This window comes from Gorilla gorilla, chromosome 15 (genome assembly GCF_029281585.2).
Source record: "Gorilla gorilla gorilla isolate KB3781 chromosome 15, NHGRI_mGorGor1-v2.1_pri, whole genome shotgun sequence".
In the NCBI taxonomy this organism is placed as follows: domain Eukaryota; kingdom Metazoa; phylum Chordata; class Mammalia; order Primates; family Hominidae; genus Gorilla; species Gorilla gorilla.
This window is the reverse complement of record NC_073239.2, coordinates 33,503,991-33,523,602: the sequence shown is the minus strand read 5'-3', so window position 1 is coordinate 33,523,602 and position 19,612 is coordinate 33,503,991. Positions and strand designations below refer to the sequence as shown.

At 48.8% G+C, this 19,612-nt stretch overlaps 1 protein-coding gene across 4 annotated transcripts in view; it reads right to left on the bottom strand.

Annotated features, from left to right (window-relative positions):
• Positions 1-2,363: 2,363 nt before the first annotated feature.
• SLC7A8 (solute carrier family 7 member 8) overlaps positions 2,364-19,612 on the bottom strand; it is a 58,607-nt gene continuing 41,358 nt past the window's right edge. For 3 of the 4 annotated variants that reach the window (XM_004054952.5, XM_055362365.2, XM_004054953.5), the window contains 7 exons: positions 17,540-17,693; positions 16,493-16,616; positions 14,989-15,092; positions 8,524-8,620; positions 6,713-6,862; positions 5,082-5,259; positions 2,364-4,405 (listed from right to left, as the gene is read on the bottom strand). In XM_004054952.5, coding sequence (XP_004055000.1) covers positions 4,239-4,405; positions 5,082-5,259; positions 6,713-6,862; positions 8,524-8,620; positions 14,989-15,092; positions 16,493-16,616; positions 17,540-17,693 — 974 coding nt within the window. In that variant the 3' untranslated portion in view covers positions 2,364-4,238. The remainder of the gene's footprint in view (positions 4,406-5,081; positions 5,260-6,712; positions 6,863-8,523; positions 8,621-14,988; positions 15,093-16,492; positions 16,617-17,539; positions 17,694-19,612) is intronic. The other variant, XM_063697791.1, reaches the window with a different exon arrangement.

Sequence of the window (19,612 nt, the reverse complement as noted above, 5' to 3'; positions counted from 1 at the left end):
AAAAATCAGGAAAAATTTGCTATTTCCACAGCATATAGCAAAGTCTTTGACAGAATGGTCACAAAAAGATTTGTTGTGTGACTACATTAATAAATGAATGCATAAGCAGCTACAATTTCAGTGACTTTCAAAATGTTCCCAAATTCCCTGAAGTCAGAGCATGTGAAACTCCTAGGATTAAAGTGACTGGCAGGGTTAAGACGGGAAATGGCCAGGTTAAAAGTAAATGTTTGTTGCCCAGGAGGAGACCCACATTTGCCCATTTGACCAGGTTGAAAAGATCAGCAGGTGTCACAGAAAGAGAAGGTGCTCCTGAAGGACACGTGCCTTCATGGAGTAGAAGGGATGAGGGACAGGATATGCTCAAATGGGGCAACAGGGAGGAGCCTGGGGCAGTCCAGGGAAAGGAAAGGTGTGTGTGCTGGGAAAGAGGGGCCCAAAGGGCAGATGTGAGGCTTGGACAAGACTGGCCGCCTCTGCCTTTTGGGACAACCTAAAGTTGGAAGATTGAGGAACTGTTTGAGATTAGGTCCAACTCTCTTTCTTTCTCAAAATGCTAAGCAGGTGAGGTGACTTGCCCAAGGACACACAGCTGTTGAGTGGCTGGCCTCCCAGCTCAGCGTCCCTGTTGAATGGCGAGCTTCCAGCCTGTCTGGAAGAATGACAGCCACAAAGCAGGAGTGTTGGTGTCAGGCCAGGACTGGGAGTGGCGGCATCTTGCCTGCCTGTGTCCTCACAGTGTTCCAGATGGTGAAGGGTGATGTCTTAACACCACTGCCCCTCCACCACCCCCTTACCCCCGCCCTTGCCCTACATCTGCCAGCAGTGCTGGCTCTGGAATGGTACTGTCCCAGGACACGCAGCCAGGAGGGCAGCCCATAAAGACAGGGACACAAAGCAAGGACTGGGGCTAATCCCATCAACTTCCTCTAGCAGTTAGCCCAAAATGCCAGGAAGTACTTATACATACCTTAACGACTTTTTCCTTTTTCCCCTGTCCTAGTCCAGTGGTCCTCCTACTCTTCCTCCTAGAGCTAACTCTTCTTCTCAGATGGCTCTGTCCAGCTGAGTGAACCTAGCCTTACCTCCCAGGCCCTCCCATCAAGCTCCTCAGACCCTGACTCTCTCCACAGACTCGGCTCAGGCTGTGCTGATGAGAGAAGCCTTTGCTGATCAGGCTTTGGGAGGACATCGGCCTTTGCCTCCCTCAACTTGGCTGGATGCCATCTCTCCCTTGCCCATGTCCCACCCTGGGCAATGTTGACATCTTCCCAGTTAGTCTGCAGGCTTTCAGTACGGTGCACAGAGCAGGAACTTAATAACACTTCATGACTCCAAGAAGGAGTGAGACAGTGTTGTTAAATAAAAAATTACAGAAGGCCATGGTTTTGGACTAAGCTCCTGCCCTAGGCCCCACAGACCAGGCTAAAAATCAAAATAGAATCACCCATGCTAAAGTTCCACATCACCAAATCTAAACTAAGTTGTTATCTGACCTTCCTAGAAATCAGGAGAGAGACATAACAGCCAATTAAAACAGGCCAGTTTCAATATTCAATGGACATGATAATGAAGTTCCCTCTGCTTTAATCTTTACACAAAACAAGGCAGCCTGAAGGATCCTGATATGAACTAATCAGTTATTTTTCTATTGTTCCGTCTCCCCGTCCCCACCTTACAAGAAAAGTAAATTTGTTTTTGTTTTTGAGACAGGGGCTTGCTCTTCCGCCCAGGCTGGAGGGCAGTAGCACAAGCATAGCTCACTGCAGCCTCCACCTCCCAGGCTCAACCCATCCTCCTTTCGGCCTCGGCCTCCCAAGGAGCTGGGACCACAAGCACATGCCACCGTGCCCAGCTAATTTTATCTTTTGTAGAGACGAGGTCTTGCTATGTTGCCCAGGCTGGTCTCAAACTCCTGGGCTCAAGAGATCCTCCCTCCTCGGCCTCCCGAAGTGCTGGGATTACAGGAGTGAGCCACTGTGCCCAGCCAAGAAAAGCAACTTCGAAAAGTGACTAACCAGCTTTCTTCAGCCCTTCCCTGTCTGTAAAGCCAACCTCTTCTGCTCAACTCATTGGAACATGTATTCTATTTTATGGAATGAAGTGTTGCCTGATTCCAGAATTACAGTAAACAATTGAGATCTGTAAATTCGTTGTACTTTTGTCTTTTGATGTTTTTGGTTCAGAATGAGAGTCAGTGGTTTGAATGCACTGGCATTGAGTCCCTAGGATAGCTAGAAGTTATAGAGAGCGAGAGCTTTTAGGAATGTCATTCTGGAAGGAACCTGGCAAGATCTCCTAAGAGGAAATGCCTGGTGACTCTGTCTCAAAAGGTTACTTAATTACCGACACCACCAACTTCATTTCCATTTTAAATTTTATTACATCAAAAGAAAAAAACCTCTCCACAAAACAAATCTCTAAAACCTACACCAAACGAAAGAAATTATCATTAAGGTTCTAACTCCACCCCCCAAAACAACCTTACATTAAAAAAATCCAAAAGAAATAGAAATACCAGCTTCAAAAATATTTATCCAAAAAGTAAGGCATCAGCTTTACAAAAAAATAATTGAAGGAGGGAAGTTGGAGGAATGAGAAAAGAGGGAATAAGAAGATGGTCCCCTGACCCTCCAGGGGCCAACCCCAGCCTGCCGGGCATCTACTCTGAAGGGGTCACAACTCAGACCAAACTTGGCATCTCACCAACTATGGGGTGGGCAAGCTGGGCGGGGAAGCTGGGAGACACCATCCAGGCTGGGAAGGGCTCCTGTGTATTCCAGTTTAAGCAGACAGAATTCGGGGTGGGGGAGAGAATCCCGATTTGTGATAAAAGGATCCTAAGTCCTTAGTGCAGCAGGAGTGGCTGGGAAGGTTGCAGGGCCCACAGCAAACTCCACAGCCTTCCTTTGAAGCCCAGGGAAAGGTCAGAGGCCGCCAGCCACAGAGGAGGGCCTTTATTGAGGATCTCCAGAGCGGGCGCCCTGCTGCCACTGCCCTTTCCCCCTGCCCCAAGACAGCATGACACTGAGACCTGTGAGGAGTGGGGGGCTATTGGAGTTGGGGACGGATGGGAAAGGAACTGGGCTTCAACCAATGCTCTCCTCAGTCTCCCAGGGTATGGAATGGGCACTTCTAGGGAGGGGGAAAGCGCCCTTCCTCCCAGGGAAGGCATTTAATATCAGATCCGTCCTGAGGGTTAGAAATAGGGGAGTATTTTTAGGCCAAGTTCTTGGATGGGAGGCGACTTAAGGCTGATCTGGCTCTGATCTCAGGCCTGAAGGGCTTGGGGATCCTTCATGCCTGGTCCCAAGCCAAGGCCCAGAGAGGAGAAGTGCATGGTGGGGGCGGTGGTGCTGGCTGTGTGCGGGTGTGCTGGGAGTGGCTGCAGGGATAGCAGGGGACTGCTCCTTCCTGTGGCGGGCAGGTGGAGTTGCTGAGCGGCTTTGTCATTAGGAGAGAGATGCCACTACCTTAAAAATCAGAAGCTTTTTGGCTTCTGGAAGCTTTGGCACCATGTTGGGGGCTGGATGCAGGAGGCAGGGGCAGGGCTGGGTTTCTGCAATCTGAGCCTTTCTCAATATGTTCCTCAACCGCCTGGCTTGGGGGTGGAGAGGCTGTTCTTCTCCTTGGTCCTTAGCTCTGGGAGTTGGCGTCCTGAGGAGAACCGAATTCTGGACAGGGAGCCCTGGCTGGGATGGGTGCAGGTATGACGGGGAGGGGCAGGAAAGAGGGGCAGAGGGAAGCATCCCCTTGGATTTTGGGTCCCTGGTGAACAGATAGGGTCTTGGGTCTCTCCAGCTGACCCCTTGATGGGGACAGAATTGCTTGAGCCTGTTCCCCCACAACGCAGCCCCTGTGGCCTCTCCTCTCTGAAGGGGCCTCCCTGGGAGGGAAGGCAGTAATGAGCTCCGGTTCCTGAAGAGGCAGCTGAGGGTGTGGCCCGGAGGGAGGACCTGCAGGGCACCTTGGCATCTCCCCTCTCCTCCAGCAGCTGGGAGTGTGGGCAGCACTGGAGTGGGGCCTGGGACATGGACCCTGGGGTGAGAGGCTGGTTCTTTGGGTATGAATGTCAGTTTTTGTTTACAATTTCTCACCACCCACACCAAAGTCCTACCACTGCCTGACAAAAGCAGAGAGAGAGGGGTGTGTGTGTACTCGCATGTGTTGGGGGGACCAAGGCAGGGAGGTAGGATAAAAGGGGGAGGAAGGAGAGAGTAGCCAGGGAATGGTGGTCCTCAGGGCTGGGGCTGCCCCGCCACGTCCTTGTCCTTGGTGGGAGTGGGTTGGTACATGGGCTGCTGCTGCTCCTCCATGTCCTCATTAGCCTCCTCTGTCCCTGAGCCCCGCTCCACCTCGGGGTACACGACCACACACATCTTCTGGCTCACCAGGGTTAGCAGCTCTGTAGGAAGAGATCACACAGAAACCAGGCCAATGCTGAGTATCCCACTAACCTGGCCAAGTGGCCCCGGCCCTTCCCGGCTCTCCTACTCCAGGTTCTGCCTCTTTAGAGCAGTCAGTGCCTTGAAAGAGAATCCTCGCCACCTGGTCTGCCTCCTGCATCTCCCGCCGGCTACTCTTTGCTTATGAAGGCCCCAGCCTTCCCACCTTCCCTGTGCCCACTGACCCCTAAGTCCAGGGTCTCCTCTGGTCTCCACCCAGCCTGGGGCAGCTCTCACAGAATGGCTGACAGGTTGCCTATTTTATTTAAAAATTTTTAATAATAGAGATGGAGTCTTGCTATGTCGACCAGACTGGTCTCAAACTCCTGGGCTCAAGTGATCCTCTGTCTCAGCCTCCCAAAGTGCTGGGATCACAGGCGTGAGCCACTGTGCCCAGCCCAGGTTGCCTATTCTTGCGGGTCTAAGGTCTGCGTGGAAATGCTAGCTGTTCTCCACCCTCAGAGGTCTCTGGGAAAAGGCATCTGCTTCCCCTGCTCTGGACTCTTCCAGGGCTCTGTGGACTGAGGAGAAGGCGAGCCTAGGTCTCCTGGCCCTGGTGGCTCCCCGACCCCATCACTGACCACTGCATTCCAGCCCAGGAGGCCCTGAAGCCAGCCAGAGCCTCCGACAACTCACCAATGAAGTCACTGAAACACTTGGGCTTGTGTTGCCAGTAAACACCCAGGAAATAGACAGGCACTCCTGTCAGCATGATGGCCAGGCCAATGCCACACACCACCGGCTCTGACCACAGGCTGAAGACCAGCAGGAAGGCCCAGAACAGCAAGTAGATGATGGGGAACAGCAGGTTGATCTGTGGAGCAGAGGCATGAGGCATATGAACTGTGTAGGCCCCGTGGCCCCCATGACTAGGGACTGGGGAATCCTCTCTCTTCTTCACCCACAGAGACACATCCTCAAGGGCAAAGGCTGGGCTTCCCTCAGCTCTGTGGTCCCACACTCACCCCTGGTAGGGCAGGGGCTATATAAACAAATGTTGATGAACATGGTCGGTCAGACAGGAAGAGGATGGGGAGGAGTTAGGGAGGAAACAATCCTCCTTGCCCATGTCCTCGCTCTTGGGTGTGATTAGACAAGGCCTCATCATGCATGCCATGTGCCCGTGGCAGCCAGAGAAGCCCATAGGGATGGAGAAGCTTGCTGGCACATGGGTGTGTCTGCTGAGGTCCTAGGGTGGAGGGGAGGTGTGGCAATGCACAAGGTGCAGGCAGGAGACGATTTGAGTCACTCAGGCTCCCTGGTCCTTGCCCACTTCTATGCAGGGCCCTTATGTGGGCACAATATGGCAAATGTCAGCTCCTTATGGGCCACATGTGGGGAGTTCCTGAGAGTATCCTCTTCAGGGCTCCAGGGGCAGTCCTGATTCGGCTGCCTTTCTCTTCCTTGTCTTCCTCACTCAGAAGGGATGTGTGTGGTGGGGACATGGGGTTATTCTACCTCCTCTTCCCTCTAGCAGATTTTCTAAGTGTGAGAGTAGAAAATGGCAGTGGAAATGCCAGTGAGGAACTGAGAGATTTGGAGAGCCTTTGATTTTTCAGCTGGAAGGATCTTCTAGAAGCATTTCGTCACTGTTTCTAGAATAGGATTGTTCAAATAGCTCTGGAGTACACTCTATTCTTCTAATTTGTAGGAGAACTCATAATGCTCTAGCATGTCCTGTTCTGAGCAATCCTTTTAATTCCTATCACAGAGTTATATCTTGTAGCAATATTAGGTTCATTGAGCACCCTATATGTGTAGGACTGTGGGAGTTTATAAAGGGAGGATCATGGAAGGTTGCAGTAGACTGGAAAACTTCAAGAAAGAGGAGGTACTTGAGGCGCATTTGGAAAATGGTTAAAATGTAGATGGGCAGATGGGAGGAGGAAAGTCATTCTGGGATGGAGACATAGCACATAGTGAACCCAGCTATCTGGAGGGACAAGGAGGAAGTGTTGGGGAGATAAGAGAACCTTGAAAAGTCAGCTGGGGTTTAAAGCTTAGACTGGTAGGAAACAAAGGAACGTCATGATGAAAGTCACATTTGATCTGACTTATTCCCCAGCTGCAGTCTGCTCCGATCTCATCCCCAGTGGAGAATGGAAATAGTGGTCCCATTCACAAATGGCCCTTGCTTTCCAAAGGGTCTGCTACCATCAGAGATGATGATGTGTGGTCAGCAGCTAAGAACAGAGGTGATTTAAAAATCTGAACTGCAGCTAGAACCATAGAGGAGGGGGAGGGGACCCAAAGGGAGGTTCTCTCACCTTGATGGGGCGGGGGATATCAGGCTTCTTCCAGCGAAGGACTATCTGTCCAGCAACCGTGACCCCATAGAAGAGGTAGTTGATGAAGCCCACGTAGTTGATGAGTGTGTACATGTCGCTGGTGACCAGCATCAGCAGGGTGGAGATGCACTGGGAAAGTGGGAGGAGCTCATCAGTGATCCGAAAGATATTCAGAGACAGGTATTATAGATTAGGGGTTGTCCCCCAGCCTCCAGGCAGATGATGCCATTGTATAATGGATGTCTCGAAATGGAGACTTTAGAACCTCCCCTAGTAACCCAAGATGTTACAACATCTTTATTGCTAGGAAGTCCTTTCTTATTACAGGGGTGATGATCAAAATATTTAACCACTCCTATGGCACGGGCACTAACCAATTAGAATGGATACTGGACATAAGCAGCTAGACTGGCCACACTGGTATTACCTGGCTCTGTGTCAGCCCCGGTCTCATTTGTATGCCTCTGTTGGTTATAGCTCAAGCTAAATTCATTTTTTTTTAATCCCTTAGGGAAGATTGTTAACAACAGATTAAGGCTTTATTCCTGCCCTCATCCTTTTCTCCTGGCTGAGTCATCTATTTTTCTTCCTTCCTTTTCTCTATTAATTTCAAAACTGGTTACATAGCACTTACTGTGTGCCAGGTCTCTATGTTTAGCATTTGACAAAGATTAACTCACTTAACCCTCATAACATCCCTATGAGGTTTTCTTGACAGAGTCTACTTTCCAACTTCAAAATCGTCTCTGTGGCTCTCTTGGAACCATGCTCCTCCCCTCTGATAACTTGTGAAGGTCAACAAAAGGTTCTGTTCTCTTGTGAGATCCGATGGTTAAAATAATCAAGAAGATTTTAATGGTTCTTGCTACATCTGCCTTTTAGTCACACTACTGCACCAATAGCTCTAACTGGAAAAAACAAAACAAAACAAAACAAAAAAATGTGTGTGGCCCACTGGGGGTACTGTCTTCTCCAGCCACCTTCGACAACCAACCAGTCAAGGTGACCTTCATCCTGCATCTGAACATTCTGAAATTGTACAGCAATGCTGTAAAATGCTCTTGGCTCCCAAGAGCTCTGTTATTCTGATTTCTAACTGCTTCACCAGTGGACCAAAGTCATTTTTAGTGTTTTATTCAGGATCCAGAAGGAAAATAAAAATAACTCAAAAGACTCAATGGGGACAAGTCTTTGTTCCTTCCTATAGCTCTCTCAAAATGATTCTACTCTGGGGATATTTTACTCCCATCTCTTTCCTGTCCCAAGTTTCCTTTGCACAGTTTCCAGTTTATCAGTCTTCCTCTATTATTTTTCTTATTTGGTGTACTGTTAACACTAACTTCATTTCAATGATGTTTCCCAAGAGACTGGCAGGCTGCCCTGAAGCTTGATGGGGGGAGTGGGTGTTTGCAGGGACCAACCAGCCAGGAGCAGAGGCCAGTGCTGCAACCCTGTGGTAACAGGTGCGAGGAGAGCCAAGGGAGATATATTTTTTTTGAGGCTGTAGAATCCTGAGACAGTCAGTTCAGTCTGACCCAAAAGGATGGGAGAACGGAAATAAGTCAGCCTGAGAGCCTTAGGTATTTCAAGACTCAGGATCTTTCCTTGCTATATCTCTTGATATTAACAAAGATGATGAGTATCATTTGCCAGATCCTCTAAGATCCAGTGAGACCTAGCAGCAGACTGCAAGGGTAACAGGGGTGTGTGTGAAAAGCATGAACTCCCAGCTTAGACTAGGCACAAAGAGAGGGAGGCGTGTGGAGAGTTACAGCAGGAAGGGCCCTTACTGTGAAGAGCAGGGCTGGGATTGGGGTGCAGCGCTTCACGTGGATCATGGCCAACACACTGGGAAGGTGGCCCTCTCGGGCTCCAGCGAAGAACAGCCTGTCAGGGAGAAAAGCAGGTCAGCCTGGGATAACCCAGGGACCACCAAGCCCCAGCTCCTTCATCCATGCCTACCTTCTGCCCACACAGGGGCATCCCCACTCCAACCAGGCCTTCACATGCATACTTTCCACCCCACCAGTCACAGAACCTGTGTTCACAAATGCAGGTGCAAGCAAACCAGAGGCAGCCAGGGGAAAAGTGGATGAACCCTGGGTATGTTAGACCCTGAATGTGGTATGGGTGGCTCAGGGTTACTGATAATTGTACTGTCACTCAGTGGGGTGCTTCCAATGCCTGGAAGGCTGCAGGAGCAGCCTCTGTCTGTTGCCTAAAATCTTTATCTCTTTAAAAGCATTCCTCACATCCTCAAAGGATGCAGAGATTCCCTGATACACTGGGACTGAACTTCATATGGAAAGCTTTAAAAACACTCTATTTTTTTTTTTTTTTTTTTTTTTTGAGATGGAGTCTCACTCTGTCGCCCAGGCTGGAGTGCAGTGCTGCAATCTCAGCTCACTGCAACCTCCGCCTCCCAAGTTTAAGCAATTCTCTGCCTCAGCCTCCCGAGAAGGTGAGATTACAGGTGTGTGCCACCATGTCCAGCTAATTTTTGTATTTTTAGTAGAGATGGGGTTTCACCATCTTGGCCAGGCTGGTCTTGAACTGCTGACCTCGTGATCCACTTGCCTCGGCCTCCCAAAGTGCTGGGACTACAGGCGTGAGCCACCGCGCCTGGCCTAAAAACACTCTTGTCCTAGTCAGAGAGTAGTTAGTTGTCTTTGTGGGAGTAGGGAATTGGTGGTGGAAATGTTCTCTATCTTGTTTTGGGTAGTGGTTGAATTTTGACAACTGTCAAAAATTCATCAAATGGAAGCCAGGCACAGTGGCACACACCTATATTTCTAGCTACTTGGGAGGCTGAAGCAGGAAGACTGCTTTAGCCCAGAAGTTCAAAGCCAGCCTAGGCAACATAGTGAGACTCTGCCTCTAAAAAACAACAATAAAAACCAAAAATGAACAAACACAAACAAAAAAACCCCCACAAAACTCATCAAAATGAACATTTATGATCTGCTTTTTTTTTTTTTTGAGACGGAGTTTCACTCTTGTTGCCCAGGCTGGAGTGCAATAGCACGATCTTGGTTCACCGCAACCTCCGCCTCCCAGGTTCAAGCGATTCTTCTGCCTCAGCCTCCCGAGTAGCTGGGATTACAGGCATGCGCCACCACACCCAGCTAATTTTTGTATTTTTGGTGGAGACGGGGTTTCTCCATGTTGGTCAGGCTGGTCTCAAACTCCGACCTCAGGTGATCCGCCTGCCTTGGCCTCCCAAAGTACTGGGATTACAGGCGTGAGCCACCATGCCCAGCCTATGATCTGCTTTTTAAAAAAAAAATTGAGGCAGGGTCTTGCCATGCTGCCCAGGCTGGTCTCGAACTGGGCTCTAATGATCCTCCCACCTCGGGCTCCCAAAGCGTTGGGATGACAGGCATGAGCCACCATGCCCAGCCTGCATATTTTATTGTATGTAAATTGTACTTAAAAATTTATATCCTGTCTTGTGGGATTGAGTTAAAAAAAATTATATCCTGTCTGGGCACGGTGGGTAACACCTGCAATCCCAGCACTTTGGCAGGCTGAGGCGGGAGAATCATTTGAGCCCGGAAGTTTGAGGCCAGTCTGGGCAAAATAATGGACCCTTGTCTCTACAAAAAATAAAAATAAAAATAAAATTAGCCAGGCATGGTGGCATGTGCCTGTTGTTCTAATTACTCGGGAGGCTGAGGTGACAGGATCACATGAGCCTGGGAGGCTGAGGCTGCAGTGAGCTGTGATTGTGCCATTGCACTCCACCCTAGGCAACAGAGCAAGAACCTGTCTCAAAAAAAAAAAAAGGAAGAAAAGATTGGAAATATCGTAAGTGCCTAAAAGTAGGAGGTCGATAAAATAAATTTGGCATAAGATGAAACGTTATGGGCTAGGCACAGTGGCTCATGCCTGTAATCCCAGCTCTTTGGGAGGCTGAGGTGGGTGAATCACCTGAGGTCAGGAGTTTGAGACCAGCCTGGCCAACATGGAGAAACCTCGTCTCTACTAAAAATACAAAAATTAGCCAGATGTGGTGGCACGTGCCTGTAATCCCAGCTACTTGGAAGGTTGAGGCAGAATTGCCTGAACCCGGAAGGTGGAGGTTGCAGTGAGCAGAGATCATGCCCTTGCACTCCAACCTGGATGACAGAGTGAAACTCTGTCTCAAAGAAAAAAAAAAAGGGGAACATTATGTAGTCATAATGTTTTTGAAAAAATTTGATTACATGAGAATATGCTCAAAATATAACATCAAATGAGAAAACAGGACTGAAAACTATAATGCAAAGAATATATATATTTTTTGAGACATGGTCTTGCTCTGTTGCCCAGGCTGGAGTGCAGTAGCACGATGACGGCTCACTGTAGCCTTGACCTCCCAAACTCAAATGATCCTCCTGTCTCAGTCTTCCAAGTAGCTGGGACTACAGGTGTGCACCACCACACCCAAATGCCAATTAATTTTAAGATTATTTATGGGCCTATTTATTAAAATGCTAACTGATTGTCTCTGGGTGGTGAAATTATGGTTAATTTTAATTTTCTTCCTTATACATTAGAGAAAAAATTTTAAAAATCGCAAAATGCAGCCTGGGCAACATGGTGAAACCCTGTCTCTACAAAAAATACAAAAATTAGCCAGGCATGGTAGAGCGTGCCTGTAGTTCCAGCTACTGAGGGGGCTGAGGTGGGAGGATCACTTGAGCCTGGGAGGTTGAGGCTGCAGTGAGCTGTATTTGCACCACTGCACTCCAGCCTGGGTGACAAAGTGAGGCCCTGTCTCCAAAAAAAAAAAAAAAAAGAAAAGATAAGGAAAAGGAAAAAATGAATAAAATTCTAAAATAGATGGAATATTTATAATCAGAATAAAGATTTTTTAACTTAAAAAAATTAAACTTTTTATTTTTCCAATTTTTAGAGATGGGGTCTTGCTCTGTCACCCAGGCTGGAGTAGAGTGGCGTGATTATAGCTCACTGCAGCCTCCAATTCCTGAGCTCCAGTGATCCTCTAGTCTCAGCCTCCTGAGTAGCTGGGACTACATATACATACCACCGTGCTCAGTTAACTTAAAAAATGAAACTTTTTATTTTGAGATAATTGTAGATTTGCATTCAGTGAATCTTACAACCAAGTACAGTTGTAAGAAATAATAAGGAGAGATCCTATGTATCTTTTGCCCAGTTTCCTCCATTGGTAACATGCTACACAATTATATTATAATATCACAACTAGGATATTGATGTTTAAATCAATTTTATTTTTTACTTATTTTTCTTTGCTAATTTTTTGTAGTGACAAGGTCTTGCCTTGTTGCCCAGGCTGGTCTCGAACTACTGGGCTCAAGCAATCCTTCCACCTTGCCTTCCCAAAGTACTGGGATTACGGGCGTGAGCCACCATGCCCAGCCCTAAAAGTTTTTTTTTTTAATATTTTTTATTTTTTTTGAGACAGAGTCTTGCTGTATTGCCCAGGCTGGAGTGCAGTGGCACGATCTCGGCTCACTGCAACCTCCGCCTCCTGGGTTCAAGTGATTCTTCTGCCTCAGCCTCCTGGATAGCTGGGAGTACAGGCACCTGCCACCATGCTCGGCTAATTTTTGTATTTTTTTTAGTAGAGGTGGGGTTTCATTATATTGGCTAGGCTGGTCTCAAACTCCTGACCTTGTGATCCACCTGCCTCAGCCTCCCAAAGTGCTGGGATTATAGGTGTGAGCCACCGCACCTGGACATAAAAGTTATTTTTAAAATGAAAAGTTTTAGGCCAGGCCCGGTGGCTCACGCCTGTAATCCCAGCACTTTGGGAGGCTGAGGCAGGCGGATCACGAGGTCAGGAGATCAAGACCATCCTGGCTAACATGGTGAAACCCCGTCTCTACTAAAAATACAACAAATTAGCCGGGCGTGGTGGCAGGCGTCTGTAGTCCCAGCTACTCGGGAAGCTGAGGCAGGAGAATGGCGTGAACCCGGGAGGCAGAGTGTGCCGTGAGCCAAGATTGCGCCACTGCACTCCAGCCTGGGCGACAGAGCGAGACTCTGCCTTAAAAAAAAAAAAAGAAAAATTTTAAGAGAATAGTTTGAATGTTCCTAGCATAAAGAAAAGACAATATTGAAGGAGATGGGATATCTCAATTACTCTGATTTGATTTTTACACATTATATCCATGTATTGAAACATCATCTGTAGCTTGAAAATATGTACATCTATTATATACATATGAATATGAAACTTGAACATAAAAATCAGCCCTCTTTCCCTTTTACTCTCCTAAGAGAAAAGTGAATATTAGAAGCTGTCAACAGTAATTTACATGTCAGTGCAAATTGGACCACTTTTTTCTTTTTTCCGGGGAAAGGCCCACCTAAGGGATGACAGGCAGGGTACAGCTTGATAGGAACAAAAAGGCACATATTCAGCACACTGGGAGTTCAGAGGAGAATTGTCATTTACTTTGTAATTTGTGTATGGAGTAGACTGAAGCGAACAGCAGCAGCTGATCAGAAGTGTGGGAGCTGACTGTATCCCCAAGTACCTATAAGCAGTAACCATCATGAACTCCCTAGGCCAGTGTCACTAGTTTCATGCAGCCATACACATCCCTGTCCCCTCTCCCATGCTACCGCCCCTCTACAGGGCAGTCTCATGCACCAGGTGCTCTGTGGGGCTCATCGTGCACATAGCCAGGGTCCTGCATTCACGTCCCCCCTCCACATGCAGACAAGACCAAGTGTAATTGTCCAGATCCAACAGCATTTGCAAGTGTCAAGTTCACAAGAGACAGTCCTTGCCCAGCTAGCCGACAACGGAGGAGACAATGACAGTAAGCATAACACACATCCACACACTCTGACTCTTCAGGAAGGATCATCCTCTCCCTACCCGAGAACACAAAGGAGTGACAGAGAGATAAAGAAGGAGGGAAGGAGAAGGAAGGAAGAAGGAACTGGAAAGATGAGCAGGGGAGGCCTGGGTGGGTGAGGTCTGGCCTCTGAATCGGAGGTGGAGCACACCATGCGCCACCGTTTCCTGCATGCACACACGACTAGACCACATGCACGCAGACCGCTGCTAGGCCTGCCTGAGGGACAAACCCCAGTCTAAAGCGACTGTAGCCAGTCACTCTCCTCCAATAGATCTCAGGGAGCCTCACGGGTCACTGTTCCTCCACCGCTTGGCCTCGGCGGGGGCCTCCGTGTGGCCACTGCTCCTGTGTAACATGCACATGAGGTTGCTGTGGGTGAGCGTCATAGGGTCCCGGGGTACAGGGGACACCCACACCACCTCTTTCCAGCCCTGGGTCCTAAAAACATTGCACTCCCTTGTTATTTCACAGGAACTCTTCCTGATGTGACGGCTTTGGAAGCAGCTGAACTCAGGGAGTCATCTTTGGAGCAGGACTGTACCCTGAGGGCAGGGGGTGCTTTCTAAGAAGCTGGGAGGATCCCTTGAACCACACAAATGGAAGTCATTCAACATCTGCTAGCCTCAACAGCCCCTTCTGAAGACAGCAAAAGAAAGGGCTGGGTCCCTGGATGCATGGAGGCAGGACCTGGGACTCGTGGACCCGCTCGCACTTCTGGCTTCTGAGAGTGCTCTGGGGTGGGGGTCATGGATAAAAGGCTCTTTCTTTGGACAAATGTTTGCTTTCCACTTTTCCCCACCCTCTCACTTCACATTCTCCACCTAAGTCTCATGGGTGGCCTCAAAAAGGCCTCTACAGCCGCCTCTCTGTTGAGCAGGGAGGAGCTCTGCATTCTTGGGGCAATCAGGGTGAAGCCATCCCACCTGCAGGCTAGTTCCAGAACATTCATGGGAGGCCAGACCCAGAGGCCCCAGGCACAAGTCTCCCTCTTGGTCTGTTTCCAAATGGGGTTCTTTTCTAGCCAGCAGCAGCCTGTTTCCAGGTAAGTGGAAATAGGGGCTCTAGGACTGCAGCCAAGATACTGTCTTGCTGCCAACCACAGCCACTGACTGGGGGCTGCGTCAGGCAGGCTGGCGGCCTCCTGTCTTCTGCTTCTTTTGAAATGAGACAGGCCACTACATGTGAAGCACCTAGGACCCATATGCCACACACATCACAGGTGACCACGTGAGCAGCACACACTCCTCAGCATCCACACTGACACACACGCCCTCATGTGAGCACTCACCCCTCTGCAAGCCCAACATCCAGATGCCCACACAGACCCCTGCTGACAGAGACAAGCCCACCATATACAAACAGCAAAGTGCACAGCAGAGTGGCCCCTGGCCGGGGAAGGGCCCAGGCAGCACTCACCGAGAGGAGGTGAAGAGAGACCCATTAACTCCTCCAAATGTGGACAGGGCAACAGAAATGGGCATGATCCAGGCCATGACTCCTAGGAGCTTCTCTCCAAAAGTCTGGGAGAGGAAACAAGGAGATAAGCAAAGGAGAGGTTACCACTCCCCGACCCCTTAGCTCCCACTTCACTCTGGGAAACCATTTCTCCTATCTCCACCCTTGCTAATTCTCTCTCGCCAAGTTTCTTAATTGCCCCCACCCTCTCAAGGGTGGACCCCTACACAGGGGGGTTAATGCATGTTTTAGGCTAATTAACTGAAGGAGGTAGTACACACTGGTAATAATAATAATGAACTAACACTTACTAATCTTGTTTTATGGGTGAGGAACTGAGTCACATAGTGATTAAGTAGCTTGCCTAAGATTACACACCCAGCGAGTGGAGGGGCCAGCATTGGAAGCCAGGTGGTGTGATCCAGGCCTTACATACATTATATGATTTCTCCAGCACAGGGAAGGGTACAGGCTTGTCAGGCAGATCTGTCAGGCAGATCCAGGCTCAAATCCTTGCCCTCCAGCTAGGAGCTGTGAGACCTTGAGCAAAGTTTATGATTTTTGAGCCTCTGTCTCCCAACTGCAAAATAGGGATTAATCCAGAATCACAGGGTGAGAATTTCTCAATTCATCAAAACAGATGAGTTGGGGGTAAAATAATAGGAATGAGCCCCTCCTTAGTCTGAGAAAGAAAAGGCTGTGAAGCTATAGATGAATCTTCATGTATTTAAGGACTATACAATGCAGGAGACCAGCCTTTTCTATATTCCCTGAGCCAGGTTTACAGCACATTACCAAGGAGAGATTGTTCAGAATAGAAGGCTGTTGGTCATAAGAACAGGCTGCCCCAGGAGATGGGAGGACCTCTTTCTTTACAGTCTTTTGAGATAAGGCCAGTGAAGAGACTGGCAGGCTGGGTGGTGGCCCAGCCTGATGCCAGGTGAGGGAGCAAGGTGCCTCCCAGGTCCTTCTTAGATGTCAAGGATCCCAACCCCTTGCACCAGCATGGTCTCTTTCCCCAAAGAGCACACCTGACTTCTGCTTCTGGAGGTGAAGGCAGAGAGAAAAGGCATGTCTTGTGCAAGATTATGTCTTTCTGAGGAGGGGCCTGTCTGCTTCATACCACTCTCACATTTAGAGCTTTAAGTGCCCGAGATTAGGAGTTGGCAAACTTTTTCTGTAAAGGGCCAGACAGTAAATGTCTTATAGCTTCTCAGGCCACGCGGTCTCTGTGGCAATGACTCGGTTCTGCCATTGTAGCTGTTCTAGGTACAACCCAACCACCTGTTTGCTCCTGGGCACTTAAAGATACCCCAGCCAATGACATATGTGGTTTCTGCCCTGAGAACTTGGGGGTGACTTCCACTTCCACAAGGCCATGGATCAGGGAAAAGTGAGTGGGGCTACAGCAGGCAAGTCTATGTCTGCATTCCTGGTATGAGAGACTGGGACTTTCATTTCTTACCACAGCGACGGCGTTGGATGCCAGCAGCTCCTGGGGGGACATTGCAGTGACATAAGCGACATTGGCAAAGACATACACAAATGTGACCAGTGGGATGGAGATGAAGATGGCTCTGGGAAGGTTCCTGTAGAGGGAGAGGAGGTGAGGGGAAGGGCTGGCACCCGGGACACCTGCCTTGCCATGGAGTCCAGGGGGTGTCTTCTGTCTTTCTGCATGCGTGTAGCCTTACAGCCTTCTGTGAGGCTTCCTTTCCCTGGGAGGTGGGCTTTGTCTCAATATGGGCAGGATAATTTAAAGGAAATGAGGCTGAGCGTGGTGGTTCACACCTATTATCCCAGCCCTTTGTGAGGCCAAGGAGGAAGGATTGTTTGAGCCCAGGAGTTCGAGGCCAGCCCTGGCAACATAGCAAGGCCTCTTCTTTACAAATTAAAATATTAACTGGGCACGGTGGCATGTGCCTATAGTCCCAGCTACTTAGGAGGCTGAGGTGGAAGGGTTGCTTGAGCCCAGAAGATTGAGGCTGCAGTGAGCTATGACTGCACTGCTGGACTCCAACCTGGGTGACAGGGTGAGACCCTGTCTAAAAACAAAACAAAACAAAAGAAAAAATAAGTGAAAAAAATGAAGGCAATAAAACAACTCAGGTTGGAAATATGCTCCACACCTGTTGATCTTGACCTGAATCTCCACAATGCACCTTTTCCCCCTGCCTCAAGACACCAAGACTGGCCTGTCCTGAAACAAGCAAGATTCCCAGAAGCCTCTCAGGGCACAATTCATTCTCTAAGGCAGTAGCGTTACTGCAGGACAGTTTTCAGCTTCTAATCTGCTCTGGGAAAGTCACTGGATCCTTTCCTCCTCCTGGTGGGGTGAACGGCAAATGGTTTAAGTGCCTGGGAAATGAACTACGACTTCGGGATAGATCAAATCACAGTTAGAATGGGGCTGAGGAAGGCGAGGTGGGCAATGGACACCTGCTCCCTCTTTCCAGCAGCAGGTGCTGTGGCCCTTCAAGGGAGAGGGAATAGCCAGGCTCTTTCAACTCACTTGTAGGGATCAACAAGTTCCTCAGTCACGTAATTCAGAAAGTTCCAGCCTCCATAGGCAAAGGAGCCCTGAAGGAAAGCCAGTGCGACGAGGCCGATGTCAGGTTCCTGGAAATTCTCAAATGCATTCTTTGGCTCCAGCCAGAAGTATTCTCCTGTGGACACAAGCAACAGGAGGCTGCTCGGTGAGACAAGTCAGGGACCCAGCAGCCCCTGGCCTGCCCTGGCCCACCTCTCACCCCTCCCTGTGGCAATGACACCAACTCTGTCTTGTCTCCAGTGAACCCAACATATTGGATAAATTGGGATAAAGGGAGCAGGGAATTTCAGGTCCAGGGCTTCCGCGACCCCCGAAACTACGAGTCCAAATGAGGGTTTAAGTGCCGTTCTGAATGCTCCTTTTGTAAAAGGCAAAGTTATTTAAAAGGAAAGGACACGGTAAATTGGGCTTTGGAAATACAGGATTGGAGTCATTGGTAATCTCCTGACCACTTTCTCTAAGTTTCTACATTTTCATGAAGAAGCATCCAGGGTTGGGCACAGTGGCTCAGGCCTGTAATCCAAACAATCTGGGAGGTCAAGGCAGAAGGAATGCTTGAGGCCAGAAGTTTGAGACCAGCCTGGGCAACATAGTGAGACCCCCATCTCCACCACTAATTTAAAAAGTTAGCTGGGTGTGGTGGTGCATGCCTATAGGCTCACCTATTTGAGAGGCTAAGGAGGGAGGATCACTTGAGCCCAGGAGTTTGAGGCTGCAGTGAGCTATGATTGTGCCACTGCACTCCAGTGTGGATGACAGAGCAAGACCTTGTCTCCAAAAAAGAAAAAAGAAAAAAACAAAAAAAAAAAAACAAGCATCCAGAACAACAAACACTCAAACGTAAGTTTCCATAATGCTATATTAGTTCAAGCTTGTTTTGCTGCTTGCTTTGTTGATATCCTCCTATCTCTTTCTGAGGTGTGTGTTTGGTCTCTTTTTTGTTTTTTAGAGACGGAGTCTCGCTCTGTCGCCCAGGCTGGAGTGCAGTGGTGCGATCTCAGCTCACTGCAACCTCCGCCTCCCAGGTTCAAGTGATTCTCCTGCTTCGGCCTCCTGAGTAGCTAGAGTTACAGGCATGTGCCACCATGCCTGGCTAATTTTTTTTGTATTTTTAGTAGATACAGGGTTTCATCATGTTGGCCAGGCTGGTCTCGAACTCCTGACCTCAAGTGATCTGCCTGCATTGGCCTCCCAAAGTGCTGGGATTACAGGCGTAAGCCACCATGCCTGGCCGTCTCTCTTTTCAAGATTCCCCAAGGACAGGAATTTTTAAGCAAAGAGCTGTTTAAACTGCCTTCCCAGCCCCCCCAGCACAGTGTGCTGCAGACTGTGGGCCCTTGGAATCATCTGCTGACTGGCTAAAATTTCAATGAGATAGAGAGTAACTGATCATATGTTACTTATTCATCTGCAGTTTAGCATTGGGACAGGAAATAAGGAGATTAGGGTGACCAGGAGAAAGAATTGAGGCCAGCTTAGGAGGGACTCAAATTTTTGACAAGATAGCGCAGTGATTTCCTTAAGTCTAAATGCCTGAAAACAATATATAAACTGTTAAAGAACTTAACCCAACTGTTTAAAATAATCAGGCATATTATATAGCAGAAACTTAATTATGTTTCCTGGAGTAGAAGTCCGGGCTGCCCACACTGCCTTCAGGGCTTGTGGGAAATTTCCCTGTTTGTCACCTGACTTTCTCCATGAGGCAGTGACGCTGGGCAGAGCCTCATGGTGCCATGGGTCCCATGGAAACCAAATATAGCCTCAGGCTTGGAAAGGGCCAAATCCAGTGGGGAATGTTGGCAGGGGCCCCGGGAATGCAGAGCTCTCTCTCTCAGAGATTATAAGTAATTTTGAAACATAAAATACCTTTCTCTGTCCTCCACTTTAAGATGTGGACAAGATTCAATAGAAGATGCAGGGAGCTTCCCTGGGGTTGGGGCAAAAAGACAATAGGAATCTAGAGATCTGGGGTTTTTGTTTGTTTATTTGTTTTTGAGACAAGGTCTTGCTCAGTCGCCCAGGCTGGAGTGC